Raw genomic sequence first — 27,340 nt, 5'->3', positions numbered from 1 at the left:
AGTTAAGTTATGGTGACTCCATTACTAATAACCCATCTAAGAAATATCAATTAATTTGCTTTATAATGTGGGCGTTGCTGATAATACAATTTGGAAACTAAGCAAACTTTTCTCTCTGTTCCTTCCTTTGAAGACAAAGACAGGGATTTGTTTGCTGCAGGATGGTAATCAGGAGCCTTTCAAAGTGCGACTGCACTTAGCCAAAGATATTTTGATGATCCAGGAGCAGGATGTGATCTGTGTGTCTGGTGAGCCTTTCTATTCTGGTGTAAGTAGTCTTTTATTCCTTCCATTAAGGATTATTTTATAAATGAAATAACAGTGTATATATTTCACTGGGGAGAGGAATAGCTCAGTGGTTTGAGCATTGGCCTGCTAAACCCAGGGTTGTGAGTTCAATCCTTGAGGGGGCCATTTAGGGATCTGGGGCAAAAATTGGGGATTGGTCCTGCTTTGAGGAGGGGGTTGGACTAGATGACCTCCTGAGGTCCCTTCCAACCCTGATAATCTATGATACTATGATGATATTTTATAATTCACCCAACTTGGTCTTCCCTTTGATGGAGCTATGTCTAAGTATATGCAAATATACTACAGTTAATACTTACCAGTGCTGGTCTAGGAAGTAGCTGTAAGGTGTGCCCTTCACTACTCAGTCATGGGGTATTGTTTGAATACTGAGACCGTCGTATTTTGGATAACATATAAATGATATAGCTAATGTTTTTCCATGTGATACTATATGATCCAGATCCTTGAGAGCAATTGCATATGAGAGTAGCTGCTTTAAAGTCAATGGACTAATCACATCCTAAAAGTTATGCATGTTGTTAGATGCTTTGATGGATCAGGCTCTATGAATGGTGCTCTCTGCTGCTATTGGTTCCATAATATATTACCATGATTCTGGACTTTATTTAGGTTCAGTGTCCATGCAGTGGCTATCACTTTGAGTTCAACTAGAACAGTGTATTATTTTAGGAGTCATTATCTCCCCTTCAATACTGTAACCACTGAGTCATCCATGTATGATGTATTACCATAGTTTTAGTTATGACAGTTTGTTGTTAGGGGATAGAAGTGCCAGAAGTAGTCTCACTTAAAAGTACAGAAGTACTCTCATTTAAATGGCATATTGACTTTAATAGGCATGAAGTAATGTGGTTCTATAGTTTAATGATATGCTATAGAAATTACTTTAGAGACCTATAGAATTTGTTAGTTCAAAAACCTAGAGTAAGGATATTATTCTATAACTGACAGACTTCTATACCTGGGATATATATTTTTATTACATTTTAGAAGATGGTTCCAAAACTCATGAAACCCAGTTACTATTCATTTCTATTGACTTTTCCATACAGACTATAATTATATTTTAAGAGATTTTTTTAGGTTTACTCCCAACAATTATAAATGCTTTCTTCTCCCATTCCGCTAAGTGAAGCTATCACAAGGTTTCATGTAACATCTTGTGAGAGAGAACTACACAGTGTCTGTATCTGTCAATTTTCTAGGACTGTTGTATGTATTAATTAATAATCATTGCTGTTGTTCTCCTATATTTTATAGCATCTCTAAATAAAATTGTAATAACTGTCACATTCTGGGGTTCAATCCAGACTAGCAAGGGGTTGTGTTACCTTGTGTGCCCTACAGTGCTTTGCTGTTGTGGTTCCCAACCTGGGCTGCTCCCAACCCACCTACCAGCATGCAGGTCACACCCTGAGTGTCTGTGTGCTAGACAGCCCTAGTTTAGCAGTTCTGACTCTAGCAGCCTGTCTACAGTCCATAGTTCCACTCTGGTTTCCATTAGCCGTAGTTACTACTTGCAGGGTGACCTCAACACACTTCCAGCCCCCAATTTTCCCAAAAATCTGTATTCTGCAATGAGTAGCCCTCTCCTGGACCGTTCAGATATTAAGGCTCATTGCCCCTTTAAGGAGTAAATATGCAACAGTTTATTACATAAACTGGAGTTACCAAACAGTTCAGTTTAAACACAGTGCTAGATTGACCTAGATTAAAAATAAAACAAGTTTATTACCAAAAGAAGATAGGATTTAACATGAATTCAACTATAAGAGAGAAGGTTAGAAATGGTAGCAGCAAATAAAAATTCATTTAACAGTCGAAAACTTCATCTAACAAGTTTTGGTTTAAGGCTTTGTTGAAGATGGCCTTTCTCCCCACAGCCTTCCAGCAAGATGGTGACTGGATCTCTCCCAAAGGCTCAAAGGTGCAGCTGTCTTTTCCAGCCTTATTCATCTCTCCTCATATGGAAGCTGTTCCATACCCCTAATCTTTTTGTTGCCCTTTCCTGTACCTTTTCCAATATATCTTTTTTGAGATGTAGCAACCAGATTTGCACACAGTATTCAAGAGGTGGGTGTGCCATAAATGTATATAGAGGCAATAAAATATTTTCTGTCTTGTGTAGGGTGCTTTGAGTCAGACCTCCTCCATTACAAAGCTGCAGGAAGGTTAGCCACTGGCTGACCCGGAGACAGTAGGTTAGAGCCCTCTTCCCCAGACAGGGAATTTGCCAACATATTTTATTTTCCCTTTTACATGTACAATTTCCATATCATATTTTTAGAGTATGATGCTCCACCATAGTAGCTTAGAATTGGAGCTTTTAGTTTTGTGTATCCTGACTACTGGAGAATGGTCAGTTAGTACCCTGAATTTTCTGTTAAAAAGATAGGGCTGTGACTGTTTGACTGACCACACAATGACATAACATTCTTTCCCTATGACAGAATAATTCAGCTCAGTGGGTGTCAGTTTCTTCCTTCAGGAAACGAAGGGGCATTTCTTCTTGTTCTCCCCAAGTGCATTAGTACCGTCCCTAAACCAGTGTCTGATGCAGCCGTACACAGCGCAAACATTTTGTCAAAGTCAGAACAGGCTTTTCAGACAAGAAGACATTCAAGGTTTGACCTGCATGCTGGTAGGCTGGTTGTGAGTGGCCCATATTCAGAGCTACAACAACCAAACATTGTGAGGCATCTGCAGTTACAGGGCCGGTGGTGACACAGTCCCTAACTGGTCTGGATTGGAGCCCACCTTCCTGAACCGTGACACCTTGTCACAATAACAATATAAAAAGCACATACCAAAAATCAGCCAACAAAATGTCATCAGTACTAAAATAACTCCCCTTGATCTCTCCACAAAGTAAATTACTCTCCTCTCTATACCCACCCTCTGAGAAAAAAAAGTCTTTGGTTGAACTATTGAGAGGCGTATGGGAAACAGATTAAAGGGAACAGGGGTGACTAAATCACCTTCACTTCTTTAAAGATCTCAATATGAGTAAATAAATAGGCTTCCCTATATGCACTGAAAGGATATGGACACAATCTCTATGAACAGCTTGGTTATTTGCATGTGTGGTGTGATTTCAGCTTTTGGCTGTTCAGTCCTGTATGAATGAAATGTGTACATCACTGTTTGCTGATGTTGGTTTGTGTACTGTATGAGGAGTGTGGCTGTCACTTTTATCAACCATGGAGTGCTGTATAAAATCTGTGGCTGTGCCTTCCATTTCATAGACTACCCTCAGCAGCACATTGAGCCTCCATGAACCCAGGCAGAAGGGAGCATAAGTTCAAACTCAGGCTTTGGTTGTTCCCTTAATAGCACCACACTGCAGCACTGCCCCTTCACCAGGACAGTTCTGGGTGTATTTATTAAAAGATTTTATCACTTCCAAAATGACTTTCATTAATATGCTGTGACATCTATTACTTATGCTGAACTTGGCATTTTAAATAACTTCATGACATGCATATTTAATATTTTTCATTAAACATGAAGGCTCTCCCTTACAATTGTTGTCTTCTGTCTTTTCAGAAGATTATTGTAAAAGTTAGCAAATGATTTGCTTAATTGATTATCCTGCCCCAGATTAATTGCATAGTTTATATCAATATGCATGTGCTATATATCAATGTGGTGATGAGGATTTTCTATTCTCTTGGCAGTGCCACTGTGGGGCTAGACACTTTTGAGCCCTTTACCCTGATTTCGTCTGGGATTAAGACAAGGTACTAAATCAATAGGTTCATTCTAACTAAGGATGATAGACATTTCACAGATTGTTAACTATCCTTTTGTCATAGGCCATTTAAATCATCTTGAATCATGTGCTCTAGTTGTCTAAGCTGATTAAACTGGTCCAGTGGGGCTCCTCTTCTTTTACTTGTCAGATTTTGTTTTGTTTTGTTTAGTTCTTGATGAGTGTTGGGTATTCTTTGCATGTCATTCTAGTTAATATGAATGATCTAAGCCTTTTTAAAAACATGGGTACTATAAATGGATGTGTTCTGGTCTGTTTCCAACACTGAATCATTTATAAAATGTACTATAAAGGAAAAAAATATTTATTGTATGTGAAGAACAATAATACAATTAAACTTTTCAAACCAGTAGACATAGTAGCTTGTGATCCTTTATAAGTACATATTTAAAATTAAATTTAAAATGCATGTTAGGATCAGATTATGCTACCCTTACAAATGGAATAATACCTTCCTTTGGTCCCAGCTCAGCAACTTTCTTATTTAGGAAGTCAGTGTAAGCACATTCTTAACTTTAAAGTGAAGAATATGTTTACATGTCTTCCTGTATAGTGACAAACTTCAGCAGGTGTTTAAGTGATTTCCTGAACTTGATCCTCCAGGAACAGTACCATAGAAATCAATGGGACTAGCTGTGCATTGAGGTACTACCTCATATGAGTGAGTGGCTATTAGAAAGTAGGCCTTAATTAAGTCCGTTTAATGTTTATTGCAGAAGAGGTTTTAATTTCAAAGTGCTAGGGAGATATGAAGGAACCCTGTACCTTCTCTTGTTGTGTAAGGTTTCGAATATGTGGCTAAAACAAAATTTATTTTTAAAAATCAACTGAATGGGAATAAAGTAGCACTAATCTTTCAAGAGAAGTTTTCCTGTCCTCTAGCACCCTGTACTAAATGTATTAGTGTTAGGTAAGAAAGTTTTGTGAAACTCAAAGGGCAGAGGGTGGTAGCTTCACTAACCTAACTGACTCTCCTAGCCAATAGTTTTTTCTAGTGGTACTCATGGTTACCTGGGGTGAGAAAAATATAAAACTACTATTGATGATTATTAGGTAAGCTACATCCAGAAAAAAAAATGCTTTTCACAGTACTGGACTATCACAAAATGTCAGTTTATGATGTGGAACAGCATTGCAATCTTAAAAATAAGGAGAAGTACTTGCAGTTGGTAGAAACTTCCATGACTGCTGAAGACCCTGTCTGAGTAATAATCAGGATAATTACTCCTTTTTATTAAAAAACCCAACCAAATCAAAACTAAACAATATAAAACAAACAAACCCTCAGTTATGTCATACTATTTATATAAGCATAAGAGTCATTCTTTGCTAGCAGATTGCTAGAATGGCAATGAACTTAAACTTGCAAGAGACTGTCTACTTGCTGTTCAAAGAAAAAGAAAAGAAAAAAGAAAAGGCAAAATATTGCACAGATGGTACAAGACCCAGGCCTCTTAAGATCAGCTCTTAAGTCCAAAGTCCAATCTATTCAGGCATGCAGATGGATAGCCTGCTTTAAGATAAATTGTAATAAATTGTTCTCCTTAACCACTGAGTATAGGACCAGAAGTAATGGGCTTAAACTGCAACAAAGGAGATTTAGGTTGGACATTAGAAATAACTTCCTAACTGTAACAGTAATTAAGCTCTGAAAGAAATTACCTAGGGAAGTTGTGCAATCTCCATCACTGGAGGTTTTCAAGAACAGGTTACACTAATGCCTCTCAGGAATGGTCTAGATAATACTTCTAATACCCCTCATTGTGGGGGACTGGACTAGATAACTGTAGTGAGGCAGAGTGGTCTCTCTTTGGACTCTCCATGGTACATGGAGCCAAACTTACCTCACCTCACCCCCTCGCCGGAAGTACCAAAGTATAGAGGAAGGGCCCTGCAGCTCAGTTGAGGTTGCACCAGAGGAGGAAGCAGATGTCTCTTATAGGGAGCCGAGCCTTCTATGGGACTCTGAACCAGCAGCTGAGCAGATAGTGCCCTACTAAGTGAAGAGACAAAGGACCCCCAGAAGTGGCAGCCAACCAGCTCAACATGGTGAGACAGAGCCCCAGCTTGACAGAGCAACTCCAGCTAAGTGGGGTAGAAAGCAACTTGTGCTGCTGGAAAGCGAGGCAGCAGATTTCGGTTTCCCCACCAATCCAGTGGTGGAACCCCCTGCCACTAACAAGAACCTGGGCTGGGACCCAGTGGAGTAGGGTGGGCCCAGGTTCTCCCTACCCCCTTTTCCATTTCCCCACATCTGGGGATAGGCAACACACTCACTCTAGGCCTGAAGGCCTGTGCCTTGATTGTTGTTTGCCCCACCCAGGACTCTGTGGGCTTTAGACTGTTGATTGCTGTCTGACTTAGCCAGCAGGCTCTAGGCTAAAGACTGCTTATTGCTCTACCCTGCCTGGGGGCCAGAACTCCAGACTGTTAAATGTTGTTTGCCACAGCCAGGAGGCTGCAAGCTATAGACTGCTTGTTGCTTGGCCCCAGCCAACAGGGCCCGAGCCCACCTACTGTTGCCTGATGCAGTGAGATAAAGTGCTTTTCCTCCCAACTTGAGAGTGAGGGACTACTATAGTAACCTATCAAGATCCCTTCCAGTTCTACATTTCTATGATTCTATAAGATGGCTGTACTGAGAGTGGATACATTGAGGGCCAAGGGAGAAAATAAGAAAAAAAGTAAACCCCCTTGATACAGTTTGTATTTGTTATAAATCATGGCTGTGCATCCATAGAATTATGATTTAGGTTTTATGAATTTTAGAATTCCAAGACCAACATTGTTAAGTTAAGCAAATGAAAATTCATAACATCCCAACACTTCAGTAGCACATCTGAAATTACAATAAAAGAGCTATAAAGCATAATTGTAACCGGAGTGGTCTGTTCTCATTAAGGATGGTAGAGCCAAGGGGCTAGCCAACCCTTAGTTCATGGCATGGTCCTTTAAGGTTTGGGGAGTTCTGATGTATGCAAAGGCCTAGGAAATGACAGAGGCAGATACTGGTAAAGAGGAAGTACTCTTGGAAAATATTTAGTGTTTGAGGGAGAAATCCTGTTACTGTCCCTTTAGGGCCCAGGATTAGCACAGGATGGGGCAAGGCTCCCCTCTCTCCCAGTCAACTGTGACGAGCCCTGAGAAGGAGGACAAGATAAATGTGGGAAACTGAGCCAACATGTGGAGAAGCTAGCTGAGATCTGTAGCTGGCCTGAAGTACAACCCAGCTCCTGGAGAAGGCCTGGAGACTCCTGAAAGTCAGGTTGGAATCCTACCTGAACCCTTATACACACCCCATAAGGGCTTGGACTTCAAGGGCTAAAGAGGGGCTAAAGTTTGTATTCTAAAAGAGTTAACAAATCTTATACCCCACAAAAGGGGTATCTGTTTGAGGTGTTCAGGTCTGAATAAATGATTGAAAGAACCAAGAGGGAGTAGAGGACAACACATTTCCTGGGCCACAAGAAGGTGTGCTTGATGGTGGCATCCTACAACAACAGTACTTTATGAAAAACACTAATTCACCAAGACGAGGAGCCACCAAGTTCTGTAGCATCGTTCTTGTTGTTTCTGTAATAGATGTTGTTGAATTACTAATTCTTACCGTGAAGGAGTTTTTTGCTGAATTGCATCCCCATGCCAGTCCAGAAAATCAACAATATGAAAACCGAGTACTCTAAAACAATGGATGTTTTAAAGTATTTCTTCTTTTTTGGTAAGACTGCTATGAAAACAGTGTGTTCAGGCTGACAAAGTATTGCTATAATTCCGCAATACGAGACATTGATTACTGGTATTCTCTAGTGCTTTTCTGAAGTTCTGGGGTTCACTGAAAAGTCCTAGGGTAGTCTGAAATGGTAGTTCTTGGACTTATCCTAATTGTTAAATTATCACAGTAAGTATTACTGGTGGCTGTTAGTGATTTTCTTAGATTTAGTGGCAGAGTTACTGCTTTAAAATCCAAAGGGCATCTGTTCAAATACCACCAGAGTTCAAATTCTTTCCACAATTATAAAGCACAGGTGACTGATTCAGTCTGACTGGTCTGATTCTGTGTTGTTGCATAGTAAGCTATAATTAAATATCGGTAGGTACATTTTTGCAGCATTCTGTGAATTTTAATTTTGTTTTCCATGAATATTTGAGTGTGGAAGCTTAAAAATTATGTATGTATCAATTATGTACATATGTATGTAGCCCAGTGAGCTAGTTTGCCTTTGCATTATATTCAGCAATAATGCAAGAAACCTACAGGCCTGTATCCTGTAATATGTTAGCTTCAGCAAGTTAGCATGAGGCTTGAGGCCTATGAACTTTGAACAGATAAACTTTGCACAGATAAATGGCCCAACAGAAAACCCCAAGTATTTGGGGAGCTGAAAATAGAGTTTAAGGGGAAGTTCTGACCACAGCTACATGAGTCCTGGCAACAAACTGATGTACATACCAGGTACATGAGATGCATCTAAGGCTACCTTGCTTGCTTGCCTAAATATCTTTTCTTATAAATTTATTATTTTCTTATGGGTTTGTTTATTTGTTTTATTATAATAGGTTTATAGGTTTATATTAGAATATATTTTGGCTGTAACACAAGGGACCTGTTGGCCACATCCTGTACGTTGAGGTAAGGCAAAATTAGCATACATATGTTTGGGAGCTTTCACCTGGATAGATAGTGATGAGCTAAAGCATAAGGTCCATATATGGCTGCAACCTTTAACATAGAGGATGCATTAAAGCAGGTTGGCATAGGGGCTTTCCTAAGTTAATACCCTTTTAAACTGAACAGATACACCACAACTTGGAGATTGCAAAGAACCAAAATAACCAGTTAGGACAGAAATAACAAATGTGATACCTGACCACAAAAGAGCCCTGGTAATGAACAGACGTATATGGTAATAAGTTGAGATCACTGACCTATAGGAAAAAGACACTCCAACATTAGTAAGGTGAGGAAATACAAATAAGGAAACAGAGGAAAAATCCCCTACTGAATATGCATCAAACATAGCGGCATCAGTGTATTATAAAAGTGGCATCACAGCCTGGGGGCAGTAGGAGAGTGAGATGTAGTCCTTGGGAGGTACCAGAATGATGGTCATTGGTGATGATGGGGAAGGTGATGGTGATGAGGAAGATAATGGCTAACACTTCAGGTTGTTCTACAGGGGATGATGTGATTATATGGATGTGTAGATGTACATTCTGTAGTATCTCAATTTACCTTACTGAGTTGGGGTGTTTGTGACTATGCTAAATGTATGAATAAACTATATTTGTAAATATAAAATAGTCCCTATTTTGTGAGTGTTGCAACTGTCCACACTGGGGTTCCCAACTATATAATAATTTGAATAATACTGGACCTGATTGTGGGATAAGAACATGTCGACCATCAAAGTGATAACTGGGGATTCTTAAATAATCAATATAATGAATACATAATCTAAAGATTGAGCACCAGATATTTAAATTTAAGTCAAATTCAGTTACAAGAATGGTAAAAAGGAAACATTAGAGAAAGGTAAACACAAGTGAAGCAAATTTGTTCAAATTTTTTAACATATTTTTTTCTTAATATTAGCTTAGTTCTGAAGAATAATACAGCTTAGTGCCAGTGAAAGCTGCCTTAACCCTGAACAAAAAGGTAGTTCATCTTTGTTTTCTCGACTGAAACTGGCAACAAAGATGCCAGTTGTGATGGTGATTTTTGTAATGTGGATACCTGTCAACTAGGAAGAGGACTGAGACTTCCAACTCTTTTCACAAAAGCCACCAAAAAGCCATCAGATAGTGGTAACTTTGGTTCACTTCCAGCTTGGACAGCTTTTAATGAATGACACAGAACTGACTGATCTAAACAACTATTATCTAGAGACAGTCCAATCCCCTCTATTTTTCTGCATCTATTGAAAAATGTGACTCATTATAACAGTGTATTGGAACTGCTATTTAGTAGGCCAAATCTGAGAGATCAAAATACCCTGCCTGTTCTCATAGAGATTGGGTCTTTTCTTTTATCAGACAGTCTAATGACAAAAAGCAACACAAAACTTCTCAAAAGCCAAAGCATCATTAATTAGTATAGTGTGTGAAAAGTTTTCTCAGTGAGCATCAGGTATTGAGGGGCAGAGTGACTTTGTGTTTTTTCTTTCCTTTGTTTGTTTTGTTTTTAAAAAACTAAGTACTGTTTGTGAAAGAAACTGGATTGACAGTTTCGGCATTTTGGGATGTATACGTAGGAGGATTGCCAGCAGATCAAGGGACGTGATCATTTCCCTCTATTCAGCATTGGTAAGGCCTCATCTGGAGTACTGTGTCCAGTTTTGTCCCACACAACAAGAAGGATGTGGAAAAATTGGAAAGAGTCCAGTGGAGGGAAACAAAAATGATTAGGGGGCTGGAGCACATGATTTATGAGGAGAGGCTGAGGGAACTGGGATTATTTAGTCTGCAGAAGAGAAGAATGAGGGGGGATTTCATAGCTGCTTTCAACTACCTGAAAAGGGGTTCCAAAGAGGATGGATCTAGACTGTTCTCCATGGTAGCAGATGACAGAACAAGGAGTAATGGTCTCAAGTTGCAGTGGAGGAAGTTTAGGTTGGATATTAGGAAAAACTTTTTCTCTAGGAGGGTGGTGAAGCACTGGAATGCGTTACCTAGGGAGGTGGTGGAATCTCCTTCCTTAGTGGTTTTTAAGGTCAGGCTTGACAAAGCCCTGGCTGGGATGATTTAGTTGGGGATTGGTCCAGCTTTGAGCAGGGGGTTGGACTAGATGACCTCCTAAGGTCCCTTCCAACCCTGATATTCTGTGATTCTGTGACAGCACTGGAGCGATGTGTGCCTTTTTAAAGGAACTCTGAAAAACTGAGATGAGCAATTCTAGCTAAGGGCCTATGCTGTAGTAATGGCAATTATTTTTTGATGTGAGAACAAGCAGAGGGCTGAATGATCAGGTCCACGCTGGCCAATTTGCAGTAATTATACAGCACATTAAGTAGTCTAGCCAATCACTCTCCTTACTCAATGTAAGTGTGGAGGAGCTGGAAGCTCCACTATGCCCAAGCCTCCACTGGTATAATAGGGGCCATCTGTCCCACAGAGTCCACTCTCAGACCCTTGCCGCTTAACCTGCCTCCATGTTGTGCGAGTTGAGCAGAGATGGTGAGACAAACTGGCAGCATCACAAAATGGAAGGAGCTGGCAGATCTGAGCACTGCTTTTGGTCATAATCCAATGGTATAACTATGTATTTAATTTTAAAATATCACAAGTGACTTGTGCCCAAGATGTTCTCAGAGTAATTGTGAAGTTTAGAGTTTATGGGGACAGTGATTCTTCAGGTCGAGGAATCCAAATACATGCAAGCAAAAACAGGACAAAAATTCAAAATGAGAACATTTAAAAATGTTCCTTTTGAAGCATCTTGTAAATATTTCACTAAACAGACAACATGAACATTCAATTCTTGTGTAAAATTGTAGTGCTAGTAACGATAGGCAATAAATCCACTGAAGTATGAACACAGAGGATTTTAACTTCAAATGCCAATTCAGCTTTGGCTCTGCTGCTGTTGTCAACAGGTCCATTATATTTGTTTTGTTGTATTCTTACAGTATGTGTGAAATACTTTTTCTTCTTTTTAGTTATCTTTTTCTGTATTATTGCCATGAACCCATTTTTTTCTTCTTCAAATCCATTATCCTTTCTCCACATTCTTGTTTTTTCCTTCTCTTCCATGCACTCTTATTCACCACCCTTCCACTTCTATACACATTCACTATGAAGCTAACCCTCGTCTTCATTGTGAACATAAGGGAAATAACACTTAAGGGTGTGTATTGTATTCAATCATGTAGGGAGAATAACATTTCCACCATAATCACCAGTGTCCCAATTTGAAAGCATCATTCTTGTATCTTAACATGAAAGATATGAGAATTGGAGAATCAGTTATATAAAGAGCTCTGGAATATTGTGGTTCTTCAGTCCAAGTGAAATTCAAACAGTACCTTATAGGCAAATTAACAGAACACACTAGATTTACTGGTTCACCCTTGCAGGAGTTTAATACCCAGAAAATGTTACTGTGACAAAATTCCTGCTGTACCTTGGTGGCTCTTGCACTTATTGGCGGATTTGCTCAACTTGGAGCTTCACGGCAGCCCTCAGCTTGGCCGTTTTTCTGAACCCACAGTCCAGGTCGACTCCTCCTGTGTCTGACCAGGAGTTGGGAGCATTTGGGGGAAACCTGGGCCCACCCTCTACTCCGGGTTCCAGCCCAGGGCCCTGTGGAATGCAGCTGTCTAGAGTGCCTCCTGGAACAGCTGTGAGACAGCTACAACTCCCCGGGCTACTTTCCCCATGGCCTCCTCCCAACACCTTCTTTATCCTCATCATAGGACCTTCCTCCTGGTGTGTGATAATGCTTATACACCTCAGTCCTCCAACAGTCCACGTTCTCACTCTCAGCTCCTAGTGCCTCTTGCTCCCAGCTCCTCATACGCACACCAGAAACTGAAGTGAGCGCCTTTTTAAAACCCAGGTGCCCTGATTATCCTGCCTTAATTGATTCTAGCAGCTTCTTGATTGGCTGCAGGTGTTCTAATCAGCCTGTCTTAATTGTCTCCAGAAGGTTCCTGATTGTTCTGGAACCTTCCCTGTTACCTTATCCAGGGAAAAGGGACCTACTTAGCCTGGGGCTAATATATCTGCCTTCTATTACTCTCCTATAGCCATCTGGCCCGACTGTGTCACAGTTACTAATTAATAATTACTATTGAGAACCAGCTAACTGCTGTCTTAATTCTTTTCCCAGAGTTTGTTCCCCACATCAGTTACAGATTCATGTGAATTCTCTTATATCAAGTACATACATAATTATTAATATTAGAGAACAAGAGAAGATTTGATAATTTATTTTATTAACTAATAGTAAATGTAATCATTAGTATAGGAATATATTTCATTTCAATGTTTGAATATTCCACACTTCAGTTACCCAATATTCAATTTGTTTAACATCCATAAGTTGCCAACTGAGACTGTCTGCCATGCAAAATATAATCTTTTTTTACTTACCTGGTGCGCTCATTTCACTTTCCACTCTGGCTTGTCTATTTTATTCATGTGTTGCATCTTTTCATAACCCTAGACTATAGGTACTCTTGTTTGTACAATACCTAGCAGACTGGGTCCCTGGTCCTAATTAGAGCCCTTAAATACTACTCTAATAAAATAATAATTCAGTTTCAATAAGCTATGTGGGCAATATTTTCAAAAGTGACTGATAATGTGGTGTTGGTGCCTCAATTTTTGGCTGCCCATCGTGAGACACCTCTAAAGGGAATTAAGTTTTTAGAGGGTTGGTGGTCAGTACTTTCTGAACATCAGGCTCCATTAAAGTGTCTCAGTCTGGGTACCCAAAATCACTAATCATTTTTGAAAATCTTGAGTTGCTAGGACTGCTTCACAGGCAGACATTTAAACAACATGTGAATCTCTTATGCTTGTTGTGATGGAGTCTCCTTTCCATGGGTAAACTCAGTTCTACAAGTTTACAAAGAGCATTGTTCAAATATCAGACTTAGCTCTCATAGGTTTTCTTAGACCTGTGAAACTTTCATGACACATTAATCTGTGATGAATAACTAAAAATTATAATGTTTCTTGCTTCAACATTATATGTTTCTAGTATAGGTGTCTGTCTGACTTATGGATAAACATGAGCTCCTTTCTCGTGGTTTCTGCAATCTTCATCTTGCCCACAAATTCACCTTGTTGCCTTGGATACTGCATTCTGGCTGTTCTTCACTAAATGATACCTATCTGAGAGAGGTAGGCAGGGTATAATATAGAACAGCCTCCAGATGTAGAACCAGCCTGAGAATGGGGAAGCCAGAAGCCACTGCTTTGCAGCCTCCCAACTCTGTTGTGCCCAGCAATTACTGCATGTAGCACACAGTGTAGACCATTATACGCATTCACTCTAAGTTACTTGTAAATAGCATTGGTTTAATTTGGGGGGGGGGGGCTGAATTTCTACTACAATTTCCTCTTTCTCGTTCTGCACTTACTTACATTTTACTGTGGGCCTACATACTCCTTTGATACTTTTGCTTTCTCCCATAGGACTAGAATCACTTCTATGAAGCTACTCCTGTTTATGCTACTGGAGGATCTGGCCCTTAATTGTTAGCTTGTCAGCCTTACTGTCAGCCCTAAGAGGCATCCACAAAATACATCTATACTCTTAAATTCATATGCATAACTTAAGGCTTTAGTAGCTCAGTAACCACATGTTATGATAATCTTCTATTTTGGAAACCTTAGTGTGCAGGACAAATTGCAAGTTAGAACCAGAAAGAAAACTAAACAGAATTACACCAAACAAAGAAATAAAAACAAATGCAAAAAACAGCCTCTTTTGGGTTACTCTGTGTTTTATACTACTCAGTCCATGAAAAACTACTAGCTATTCATACCAGTCCTTCCAAAATTTTCCATTAATTCTCCTGATTTAAATAACTTTCAGTTTGCAAACAAGTCAATCTTAATTTCACTCAAAACATATCTCCCTTAACAGCCAAATTTATGAAGTGTCGTAGCTGTGTTGGTCCCAGGATATTAGAAAGAAGGTGGGTGAGGCAATATCTTTTATTAGTCCAATATTTTATTATTTATTGGACCAATAAAAGATATTATCTCACCCATCTTGTCTCTCTGAGCAGTCCACGCCCAGTTCTTGAAACAAAAGTTCATTCAAGAATCCCGCATGCATCGGGTTCTTCTTAACATGACCCCAGTTACATGATTTTAGTTTTTTTTCCCCAAAGTTTAGCGTTCTAGTCCATTGGTCTTAAATCTGTAACAGTCAGTTTCAGAGGTAGGCAAACTCACTTGGTCTGATTGGTATAACAGGGCCTTTTGCCCTAGACAATACTGGAAAAAAACACAAGGCACTGGGAATATGGTTTAACTAGGCTGTAACTTTATTAAGTAGCTTATCTGGGAACTATCCACCAATTACTCATCCAGTATAGGTCATCCTTTCTTTGCAATCCATGCTATCTGGTGGGGCCTGCCATCAACCCCCTGATCCTCATGCTACATCTGGTCCCTGCGCTATTTCAGTGCAGCGTATTAGCCTCCTTTGGGTGCAGTGGATCCAATAAGCTTAGGCTGTACTTTCTCTCCAACCCATCAGCCACAGAGCCCATCTCCTCCCCTTTTCAAGACACAAAGAGGGGTGGGGATTTACAGTCCTTAAAGGGCCAGAATTTTTCTTTCCCCTGCTGGTCTACACACACCTCTAAAGCTCAGGAGGGTTGTGGGAAGCATTTGCAAAAGATATCCATCCCAATTTTGCAGTCTGAAGAGGTTTGGCTAGGTTTCTGATAAAAACCATTCAAATATTCAGATTCTTGGTCAAACCAAATCAGCTTGAAATCTTTTGATATTTGCCTGCCCCTAATCTTAAATTTGTTTTTTGTATAGATCTTGCTTTCGCTTCCATTTATTTATTTTTACAGAATTTTGTCTATCTGTGTTGGAAAAAAAGGTGTTTTTAAAGTGTTCTTCTCCTGATAAACATTAAGGACTGTCTTCAGAAGAAAATATGTCCAGTTTCCTATCAGATGCCTGTGTGAGGTCAAACAAGTCCCCAAATACTGTTTTGTTTTTCCTGTTTTGGTTTGGTTTGGGTTTTTTTGTGGCTTTAGTGACCCTGCACATGCTTATATAATGAGGAAGCCAGAAAGAGCTTTCAATGATTTTAACACTAAGAAGGTGGACAAAACGAGTCACAAATATTTTGGAGAACATTTTTTCTATTAGGCTTCTTAAAGGTGTAGTAGAGTTCATTTAAAATAATACAAAATACTGCCTTTTAAGAATTTATTCTGCATAGAACCACCATTTACCTTAGACCACTAGTTCACTAAGAACAAACTTCCTACAACAGAAAAGATTTCTGATGGGTGAACATTGCAAATTAGCAGTTTTCTGAGGTAGATTTGTTGATTTCCTCAGTTATACGTACTCCATCCTCCATTTATTATAAGCAAATAATCTCTTATTTGCCATTTCCATTTATGAATGGCAGTTTTATGGGCTGGAGTTTTTATTTTAACTTTGAGGAGTGGAACCAAGTGGTGTGAATTTGTTTGTAATATATATTAATTTTGTAACGTAATTTAGGCTTTGTACCCTTTTATATAAAAACATTTAGAAGAGATTTTCAACCAGGCCTCTGTGCATGTGACAACTGCATAGTTACAAAAACTAGAAACAGACTGTGTTCTTTAACATCTGATGACTCTGGTGATCGATAGGAAAGGAAGTGGGGGACAACAGAGGTACCACAATTGATACAACCTGATATACATGTGAGTAATCTCACTGGATGAGCAGTAATGCCCAACATATCACACAAATGGAAAAGCTAAAGATGAGGAGTTCTGGCCCAGATTAGTTTTTGTTTCTATGTTATCCTTATCAGGTATCACTATAATATCTTGGTGTCCAAAGGCTTTTTGTGAGAGCAGTTTTGCTGGCCTAAATGAAGTAAGTTTGTGGTCTCAGCCCAGTTCCTAGTGTACGTGTATTGGCATCATAAAAATTACATCCTAGTGAGAACTAATTGACACCCAAGAAGGCAAACTGGGTAGAGAGCCAAAGAATTAATGGGTTTGGATAGCGAATTATTCCTTCATCCCTAGAGTTGCTACCTAACCAGGAGAAAGTCACAATTATAGGGCAGGGTAGGCAAGTGTGTTTATGCTGTACCTGGTTGTGACTAAATACAGGGGTATAGTCTTCAGGCTTGCAATCCAGCATATATCACCGGAACATTTTAAAAAGTGTAAACAAAATTAAATAGCCTTTACCCAGAGATGACAAAGCCCTGGCTGGGATGATTTCGCTGGGGTTGGTCCTGCTTTGAGCAGGGGTTTGGACTAGATGACCTCCTGAGGTCTCTTCCAACCCTAATCTTCTGTGATTCTATGATTTTATGATTAACTGATGTTAACACGTTGGAAATGAGAACTTACTGTGTCAAGTATTAGAAAGATGAGGTGAGTGAGGAAATATCTTTTTGTTGAATTATATGTAAAGTATTAACATGCAGGATTCAATCCATCCCTGCTGTCTCCCCATCCAATACAATGGATTTGCTCATGACTGTTCTTTCTATACTTACATCATTCACTTTGATCACAAATAGAGAATGTACGTGGCATATGTATTTTCCCCGACACCCTAAATTCAGTAAGTCCAAATTCTCAATGATTTCAGTGTGTTGACCTTACCTCACACATCATTCCCTGCCTTCATCTGTCCACCTGTGGGGAAGGAAGAAAAGCAGAGGCTCTACAGAAGGCTCATGAAGCGTTGCCCTATGTCTCTTTACACCCTTGCATGGGCACAGAAACAAGCCTGTAGTTTGGCTCTTTATTTAGGCTATTGCCAGATTATTTGTTCTACAGATTAGGCAGAAAGCTAATAGGAGACCTATTCACTTTGCAGTGTATGTGTCCTAATTTTGTATTATATTTATATCAAATAGACACACACACATAAATACAATAAAATCATAAATACACATATGGATATATACACGCACACATACACAGGAGTATGTGCATGTGAGTACCCATGTGTGTGTTTATAATTAGATGTGGCTTTTGAGCTGTGAATTTTATACACTCATAGATGTAAAGGCATCAAAAGTTGTGTGTACATATATATATGCATCTCTGTGAATGGTATATGTGTACAAGTGAAATATAATGGTCAAAATTATGTAAAGTAGCTAATATTAAATGTTATCCCAGAATGAAGATGGGCAGACGAGCCTATAAAATTTTTCGTACTTGTCTTTTTGTAAATATACATAAGCAAGACTAATGTATAAGTCTGCAGTATATAAGCTCTATACATTGAGTTTTAAGAAAGCATAATGCAGGGAAAATGTTGATGTTATGTTATAAATATTGATTCACCTGTTACAAGATTATTTCAGTCATTGCTGTTCATTCAACAGTATCATAAAAATGAACAAATGAGTTTTAGATTGGGACAAGAACTCCATATTTTCTCTTCTTGTTTCACCTGCAGCATGAGTTTCTTGGGATTTGACAGTTTATTATGACAAGACAGGATGATGTGGGGGATGTAAACTATTCATAGAAGAATTAATGTAGATATTGTGGCAGGAAATATTAAAACTAACTGAACTTGATTTAACTTTTTCAGGAAAGAACGGTAACAATTAGAAGACAAACTGTAGGAGGATTTGGATTAAGTATAAAGGTAGTATGCTTTTTTTGTTTGTTTTATTTTTCCACAGGTTGCACAAAACATGTTTTTGTCTTCTAGTTAATGTATTTTAATGAAGGCAAATTGTATTTCACAGTACATGAAACAATAGCACAAACAAATTCTAAAAGGGTTAGTTAAAATATTTATTTACTGTCACAATAGGCAATCAGTGGAAACATTGCCTGGTGGAATGGAATGGATGGAGGTCACATCCCCTTAAGATTGAGGATGCGGGTCTCTCTAATAAGATTTTACATGAAAATGAAACAGGGTATGCAACTGCACCAGACTGTTCTTTTGTTCAAAAATACTCTAATTCAAGTGCTTGTTTAATGAATGCTAAATTACAGTGGCAGGCACAGGGAACCGCTAATGAGTTCATCATCAATTCTGTTACAAATAATATCACATTAATTCACTTTTAGTCATTAATAAGACTGGAAGTGTTATTGTTTCTTCATATTGTTTATTTTGCTGTAGATGAGACAACAGCAGCAATTTATCGAGCAACTTTATTTTCTTCATTCCTTAGGAAGATTTAAGGGACATTAAAGGCCTGTGTGGGCTCTTTCTTAAAAGAGAGGGAAAGAGTTAAGCATTTTGAATACCTTACTTCAACCTTGAATCACAGTGTAGGTAATATGTCATTAATTTTATCTTTATTCTAAACACAGCTCTCTTCAGCTTTAAGATAGCAGTGGAGAAAATCAAATATACTATGTATGAGTGCAAAAGAGCCTTAAGTTATGCATGTGAATTTAAGAATATAGACTTATTTTGTGCATGTGTCTTAGGGCTGACATTATGTCCCAGAGAAAGAGAGGAATGTGCCCTTCCTTGTATTGTCATTGATAATAAAATTGCTGAATAGAAATATTAGTTCTTAAAATGTGTCTTGATGCTTTGCTTTTATCTTATTGACCCCGAAGGACCCCCCCACACACATGGAAAACTAATTGCTATTTTGGGCCCAAAACTGCTTATGAACTAAGTCAATGGCAAGCAAGTTGTTCTCCTGAAATGTTGTTATGTGTTGTTGTTTACTCAATAATCATAAAGTACGGCATGTCATTGTCAGGTTACTTATAGGATGAGTGAAATTGTGTTGCTAGTATAAGAAAAAAAACAGTACCTGGGCCTAGAAGTCAGGATTTTTGAGATTTTGAAGGTGAACTTTGTATGAAAACTCACGAAAACAGTTTTTTTTTTTTTTTTTAAGTATACAGTACTATGAAGTCACTTGTAGAATGCAAAATTTGGGGGTGGATAGGTTGCAATAATCTTATTATTTAAGTAACAGGCAAATAGTAACAAATAAAATAACATTACTGAACATAAGTGAAAGAGTCCTTGGGAAGTACGTTATCTCCACTGAAATATGTACATTGCTCTCAAGGAGTTTTCCTGGAGAGTACATGACCATTATAAACTACTAAATGAAAAGGTTCTACTTTAGAATATCTGGAAAGTTTTGATCTCTAAGCTTGTAAACTCTTTTGGGCAGGGACCATATTGTTGTTGTGTTTGTAAAGTGCTTAGCCCCAGTGTGTCCCAAGCCCCTGATTAAGGCCTCAAATTGCTAGTGCAATACAAATAATAAATAATAATCATATGCCAAGGGAGTTGGAACAAATTGTAGTAAAGTTGCTGAATCATGCATTTAAAATACAAGAATTTTTTTTTTCAGATTATATAACGTATTATGTTTTATTTGTATCACACAGAGAATGTCAATCAGAATTGACTCTAATACAGGGGTGGGCAAACTTTTTGGCCTGAGGGCAACATCTGGGCGGGGAAATTGCATGCAGGGCCATGAATTTAGGGCTGGGGCAGGGGGGTTGGGTGTGCGGGAGGGAGTGTGGGGTACAGGGAGGAGTGTGGGGTGCAGGAGGGGGCTCAGGGCAGGGGGTTGGGGTGCAGGAGTGGTGCAGCAGGGGGCTCAGGGCAGGGGATTGGGGCACTTACCTTGCAGCAGCTCTGGTGTGGCAGCGGTACACAACGGGGCTAAGGCAGGCTCCCTTCCAGCCCTAGGCCTGCACCACTCCCGGAAGTGGCCAGCACCATGTCCCTTTGGCCCCTGGAGTGGGAGGGGGGCACAGGGCTCTGCACGCTGCCCTCGCCTGTGGGTACCTCCCCGAAGCTCCCACTGGCCACAGATTGCCATTCCCAGCCAATGGAAGCTGTGGGGGACAGTGCCTACTGGTGAGGGCACCACATGGAGCCATCTGCCTCCCCCGCCCCCGGGGCCACAGGGACGTGGTGCCGGCCACTTCTGGGAGTGGTGAGGGGCCCACAGTGACACGGGGGTGGCAATCCCACAGACCGGATCCAAAGCCCTGACAGGCCGGATACAGCCCGTGTGCCGCAGGTTGCCCACCCCAGCTTTAATAGCTGCTAGCTGATGGTCCATAATTTCAGACTAGAAATAGGACCTGTATTTTTAAGATAGGGACATTAACCACTGGAACAATTTACAAAGGAATATAGTGGATTCTTCTTCACTTGAAGTCTTTAGATAAAGATTGCATGGCTGTGTGTTTAAAAAGCTTTTGCTCAACCACAAGAGATGGTCTTGATGCAGAAACTCCAAGGCTGAAGTCTGTATTATGCAGGATATCAGAGTAAGTGACCATAATGGTCCCTTCTGACTTTAAAATCTGTGAACTGCGGCCCTATTATATAAAGTAGTTTATAAACATATAGGAAGACAGAGAGTCATAAGATTCTTAGATTAAGAAGACAAGGGTTGTAGAGAGGGTTGGGATAGGGATACAGTCAAATATTATATGCACACATAGCGAGATAATATATATTTTATCTATGTTTGATAATGAATCAAATATCTCCAGGACTATACCAAAATGTTTCTCAACTTGATCTGGAATATTGGTATTCCATACAAAGGTTGCTATCTATCTAGTTATTCTTCTTCCTGTTGGTGGACAATAGTGTTTTTCCATGACTCCCACACTTTTATTAGCCAACAGGTGAGAGTAGGTAGGATTCTTAACTCTTTTTTTTTAAATGTGTGCTTTAGCTCTTCCTGAAATACAGATAGAAATATTGACAACATATCCAAAAATCTTCTATTCGGACCCAACTAAAAGGAAGAAACTTTGGAAATCGTATGAGATCATGTTCTATCCTGTGATTTCCAGGCCTATCCTTGAGCCTTGGACAGCTACTGACCATTCGTGTTTCCCTTCATCTGTGGTACAACACAAAGATCCTTCTAACCACATTGATTCATAGATTTTAATATTTTAAGGCCAATAGGGACAAGAATGATTATCTCGTCTATGGGAATAACACAGCCCACAGAATATCAATCAGTAATTTCTTCATCGAGCCCATAACTTCTGTTTGAAGTATAGTATATCTTTTAGAATGATGGTTAGTCTTAAATTTAAGACTTCAGGTGATGGAGAATCCACCAGATCCCTAAGTAAGTTGTTTCAAGGTTAATTACCCTAATGGTAAAGAATTTGCACCTTATTTCTAATCTGAAATTGTCTAGCTTCAACTCCCAACCACTGGATTTCATTATACTTTTTGCTGCCAATTTTTTTTAAAGTGCTATATACTATGAAAAATCTTTTCTCCGTATCCGTAATGGTAGAGCATGACCAATTCATCTCTGAATCTTCTCTTGGATAAACTAAATGGAGCTTCTTAAGTCTTTCACTATATGGCATATTTTCCTGGCCTCCAGACAGACCTTTTTCTTATGAGCAGAAGGAAGATAGGTTATAATCCCCTTGGAATTCAGTGCTCCTTGCCTAGCTGTTGGTTAGTAGTCTTTGGGGAAAATCTCCCCCATTGCATTACCACTGGTGCAGCTCCATCAACAATTGCAATAGAGGGAGAATTAGTTTAGCTCAGTGGGGGACTGCATGAATGACTAAGTACTTCTCAGTGTAATAGCATAAGAATGAAGATTTTTTTTCATATTTATATTGTCTACTTCTGTAGTTTTGACATCACTTTGAGATCAATTGTTTTATGTGTGACTAAAGGAAAGCTGATGTGTTTCTTTGCAGGAATGCAGACCCAATTTCTCCTTAGACCTTGGACCTGATCATGATGTCAGTGAAGTCAACAGCAAAACTTGAATTGACTTCACTTGGAGTAGAACTGGGCTCCTTATGTAGTCTCTGAGGTCAATTATGTGAAACAAACTTCAGTCAGTAGTTCAGATGGATTTATTGTCTAAAACTTCTACATCTCCTTCCAAACACCCATTAATGAATAGTTGTGATAAAGGATGAGCCCGGAGTGAGATTTAGAGATTGATGAATGAACTGTAGTAGGTCAGTCATGTTTTCATATCTTACTGAGAAGATTAAATTGCACAGATTCGGAGAGATATGTTGCGAGGTGTATAACTTTTGAAAGGACATTGTGCTTCTCAGTAATCTGACAGAGTGTAGCATTATCACTGAAGGAGGCAATAAAATTGATAGTTCATTAAAGACATTAAGCCTTACAGTTATAATATTACTCCTGGCTCTCAGAGACCTGTACAATATTCTTTCCTCCCTTGTTTTGATTATTCTTTTTTACCAAATATTCTGCATAAGAAGGCAGCTGAGTATGAGTTTGTTAACTAAGGGAGGTGTTTGGGGAAGAAAATGCACATCACAACAGACTAGAGACCAGTTATTAGAATGATTTTGTGGGTTCAATTGTGCCTGGCTCCAGGCCAGTGGTACTAGATTGCACAAAGCTAGCAGAGCTTTGTTCCAGTCAGAAGATCCAGCCTCATGTTTCACAGAGCAGGGAGAGAAGTTCATGCTGAACCTTGTCAAAGAGCATATTAACAGCCATGCTCCTCACTGCTCTGAGGCATTATGCCCCAGGCATAATAACCCCAGTAGCTTCCATGGGTTGTTACTTACAAGTAGAATTTAAACCTATATGTGTGTGTTGATCTACTAGGGAAGTTTTGGGGAGAATCAGGGTTAGTATTGCAACAGCGTCTAGCAAGATGCCACATGGAACATCTGCAGATTTCCAAAATCACTTACAGTATAATCTGATGCACAATATTATATATGAGAGGCTGGCCATTTCCCGTCTCCTTTGAGATTCTTGTCTCTCATACTATGGGGCTATACCTCCTTTGACTAACCTTTAGGCTGGTGTCCTCTGGTGCCTGTGCCATGACTAAGACACAGAGAGGGATGTTAATTGTTAAAGGTTGGGATAAAATTTGTTGAAGCAAGTGGGTGTAACTGTTGCCTTCATTGAAAATCGTAGAAACAGGTTTATGAATAATATCAGTCTGGAAGTATTTGAATAGGTGTGTATGCGGGGAGACAGCAGAGAGCATACAGAAACAGATAGAGAAGGAATCTGCAGACAACCTAGACAAGCATTGTGTGTGGCTCTGGGAGAAGCCGAGAGAGGTTCTGGGTCAGGTACAGGCTGAAAGAGGCTTATAAGAATGAGAAAGGAAACTGTCTCCTGTTGTTTGATTCCTCCTATGTTCAGGGAAATAGCACTTTGTAAATAAATAAATCAAAATTGCATCAGAGAAATACTAACTCCATCACCAATTTCTCCTTCCAGTTGGAACAACTTACAAGGCCTAACATGTTTGGCCTGCTGCTCAGGCCAAAAGGAGTAATATTATTTTACTCCCTGAAGTATTGCTTTATACTCCTTTAAGCACCTATTTATATAGTGTTAAACAAGTTGTAGGATACTGCAAGGCCTGGTCTAGCTGGTCCAGAGGCAGCCTCCCTCCTCCCTGTGGACCAGTGCTTGAGGGAGGGAGGCAGGCAGGCAGGTCAGGCTGCTGTGAAGGAGGAACTGATGAAATATCTGTGGCAAAGGAAAACCAAAGTCCTAAGCACTGTGCCTCAGCCCTAAGATGCACTGGGCGCAAGGGCGTGACTGATTTTCTGTGTACTCGTTTTGTCGAGGTTCCTTCCCCACTCTGAACTCTAGGGTACAGATGTGGGGACCTGCATGAAAAACCCCCTAAGCTTATTCTCCACAGCTTAGGTTAAAACTTCCCCAAGGTACAAACTATTTTACCTTTTGCCCCTGGACTGTATTGCTGCCACCAAGCGTCTAACAAATATATAACAGGGAAAGAGCCCACTTGGAAACGTCTTTCCCTCCAAAATCCCCACAAATCCTACACCCCCTTTCCTGGGGAAGGCTTGATAAAAATCCTCACCAATTTGCACAGGGGAACACAGACCCAAACCCTTGGATCTTAAGAACAATGAAAAAGCAATCAGGTTCTTAAAAGAAGAATTTTAATTGAAGAAAAAGTAAAAGAATCACCTCTGTAAAATCAGGATGGTAAATACCTTACAGGGTAATCAGATTCAAAACATAGAGAATCCCTCTAGGCAAAACCTTAAGTTACAAAAAGACACAAAAACAGGAATATACATTCCATTCAGCACAACTTATTTTATCAGCCATTTAAACAAAACAGAATCTAATGCATATCTAACTAGATTGCTTATTAGCCCTTTACAGGAGTTCTGACCTGCATTCCTGCTCTGGTCCCAGCAAAAGCAACACAGACAGAGAGAATCCTTTGTCGTCCGTCCGTCATTCCCCCCCCCCCCCCCCCCGCAGCTTTGAAAGTATCTTGTCTCCTCATTGGTCATTTTGGTCAGGTGCCAACGAGATTATCCTAGCTTCTTAACCCTTTACAGGTGAAAGGGTTTTTCCTCTGGCCAGGAGGGATTTAAATGTGTTTACCCTTCCCTTTATATTTATGACACGTGTAAAGGAGGAATATGGGCCGGGGGAGTTGCAAAGGCATTGGTAGTGAGTGATTTTTGTTTTGAGGTTGTGGAGAAAATTATGTGTGCATGTAAGTGGCGGTATTTGAATGTGAGACCTGTAAAGTTAGCTAACTTGAGCTGGGTTTTCTTAGCCAAAGAAAGCTCTATTACTTTTGTTGATGATGATGATGGATGAGAAAAACCAAAAAGGATTTTCAAAACATAAAGGTGTACATTTATTTAGCAGTTTTGAACAGTTCAACTGAATCCCTGAACATATGTGAAATCGAGGGGGGGTTAGGTTCTCTATTTATTTATTGAACAATCAGCTCACACATATGGCAGTTTATGCATTGTGCATACCTGTAGTAGCTTCCCCCATTCACTGGCAGTAGAAAGCATGGGGATTCCCTCCTTGCATCCAGTTGCTAGGGAATGTCTATGGGTTCTCTAGCTTACAGTCAAATCCTGAAGAAATATTTGTGTTCTCAACCACTGCCAGAAGCCTTAAACCTCTTCTACTGCTCCAAGAAAATTTCAGGCCACTTCCCATCATTGTCACAATGACACATTTGCATTTTTGAGAATGGAGATGATAGTGTCTCTTACCTGGCAGCTCCTATTCTTGTCTCCACCTCCAAGGAAGCTACAGATATGAAGAGAGATCATCTGGCTATTCTGAGAGATGGAAGTCAACAAGACCCAAGAGGGCTTGGAAGAGGAGAGGGACACAGTAAAAATTTTTCAAGGGACATTGCCCCAAATAAGTTGGATAACCACGAGGAAGGGCCAGTGGACTTAGAATGCAACATCTGGTTCTCATTTCCATGCTTAGGCCACTGGACCATGTTATTCACATAAGAGATCAAAGTAACTGCTCAGTAGAGGAGACCACTCATCTACAGGCATACATAGCATCCCTAGGCCATCAAGAGTCGCCCAGGTGGTAATGCTGTGCCCTATAGCTGTGAATTAGTCTGGGGTGATCCTCAAACTTGAGGGACGCAATGCAGTGGGTGTCATGGGTCCCTTGGTGTTGTTGAGGGCAAAGTGATGACAAAGTCTTTAGGCAAAAATGACAGTGACAAACTGTCAGTTTTAGTGATTTGAGTTGCTATCGGTATTAATCAGATTTACGTTTTTAGGGTGACCTCCACAAAGAAAAGAGCAAGAAGGTTATGATTAGCCTTGACCTTTGTAGAAAACTTCCAAAATTGGCCAGGGTAGGACTTGCAGTTTTGGGGTTGGAAGCCCCCAAATTTCATCTCTGCCTACACTTGCCTACTCTTCGTTCCTTTACGGTATCTCTTTTTTTTTATTTTACCTTTATTTTTAATGTTAGTCAAAGCACCATACAGGTCTACAAACCCAACAGGAAACACTGAGTGAAACAGTAAAGCTGAATGCTTCTTTATACTAGATGGTCCAGTTTGTTTTCTTTAGTGAATACCTGCTGCTCCATTACATAGAGCCCCCTTTTTTGTTCCTTGTACTTATTCTACTGCGGGCTTACTTTTTGTGTGCAGTGACAGACATAAAAAACCAAAATCTGGTGTCCAAACCTCTTGCTTTTTTGCCTTTTGTTTGTCTGTTTCTTGCCAGCATGAAAATAAAAATTATCACAGCATGGTTGCCATTACAGCATTATGCCCATTTCCCCTTGTATAACATGGATTTGATATACTAATTTGTAGAAAATTTGGAGAAACCTAGAGTGAGTTTTATTTTACCTTTATAGACTATGGTCTATCATTCAGTTAACAACCTGCTCAACTGATTTTCTGTAAGGCAATAAGTAACTGATTGCCATCCTATTAGAAAAACAGAAAGAAAGTTATTACACAGAGTCAGTGCATTTTATTTGTGTCTGGAAAATGCACAAGATGCATTAGGGGTTATAAACAAATTTATGAATGAAAATAATTTCAGTGAGATATAATTGTTTTCTAATTCTAGGGTGGAGCAGAACATAATATTCCAGTGGTCATTTCCAAAATTTCCAAAGAACAAAGAGGTAGGTGCCTAATAACAGGTGCAGTTTTATGGCTTCAACCCATTACTTAAAGCAGTGGAGTCTTAATTTTTTTTGGGGGGGTAGTGTTGACTGTTTTGAGATATCATACTGCAAATTGTTCATAACTCTGCTTTGATGTGTCATTTGTGTATGTGT

General features: G+C 39.6%; 1 protein-coding gene across 13 annotated transcripts in view; it reads left to right on the top strand.

Annotated features, from left to right (window-relative positions):
• Nucleotides 1-27,340, top strand: part of SNTG1 (syntrophin gamma 1) — a 525,384-nt gene that overhangs the window by 280,305 nt on the left and 217,739 nt on the right. For all 13 annotated transcript variants that reach the window (XM_075125232.1, XM_075125233.1, XM_075125239.1 and 10 more), the window contains 3 exons: nt 134-268; nt 18,350-18,406; nt 27,127-27,184. In XM_075125232.1, the coding sequence (XP_074981333.1) occupies nt 134-268; nt 18,350-18,406; nt 27,127-27,184 (250 nt within the window). The remainder of the gene's footprint in view (nt 1-133; nt 269-18,349; nt 18,407-27,126; nt 27,185-27,340) is intronic.

The sequence above is a fragment of the Caretta caretta genome, chromosome 2 (genome assembly GCF_965140235.1).
Source record: "Caretta caretta isolate rCarCar2 chromosome 2, rCarCar1.hap1, whole genome shotgun sequence".
NCBI classification, from domain to species: Eukaryota; Metazoa; Chordata; order Testudines; family Cheloniidae; genus Caretta; species Caretta caretta.
The sequence above is the reverse complement of the archived record's forward strand: the minus strand, read 5'-3'. Positions and strand labels throughout refer to the sequence as shown.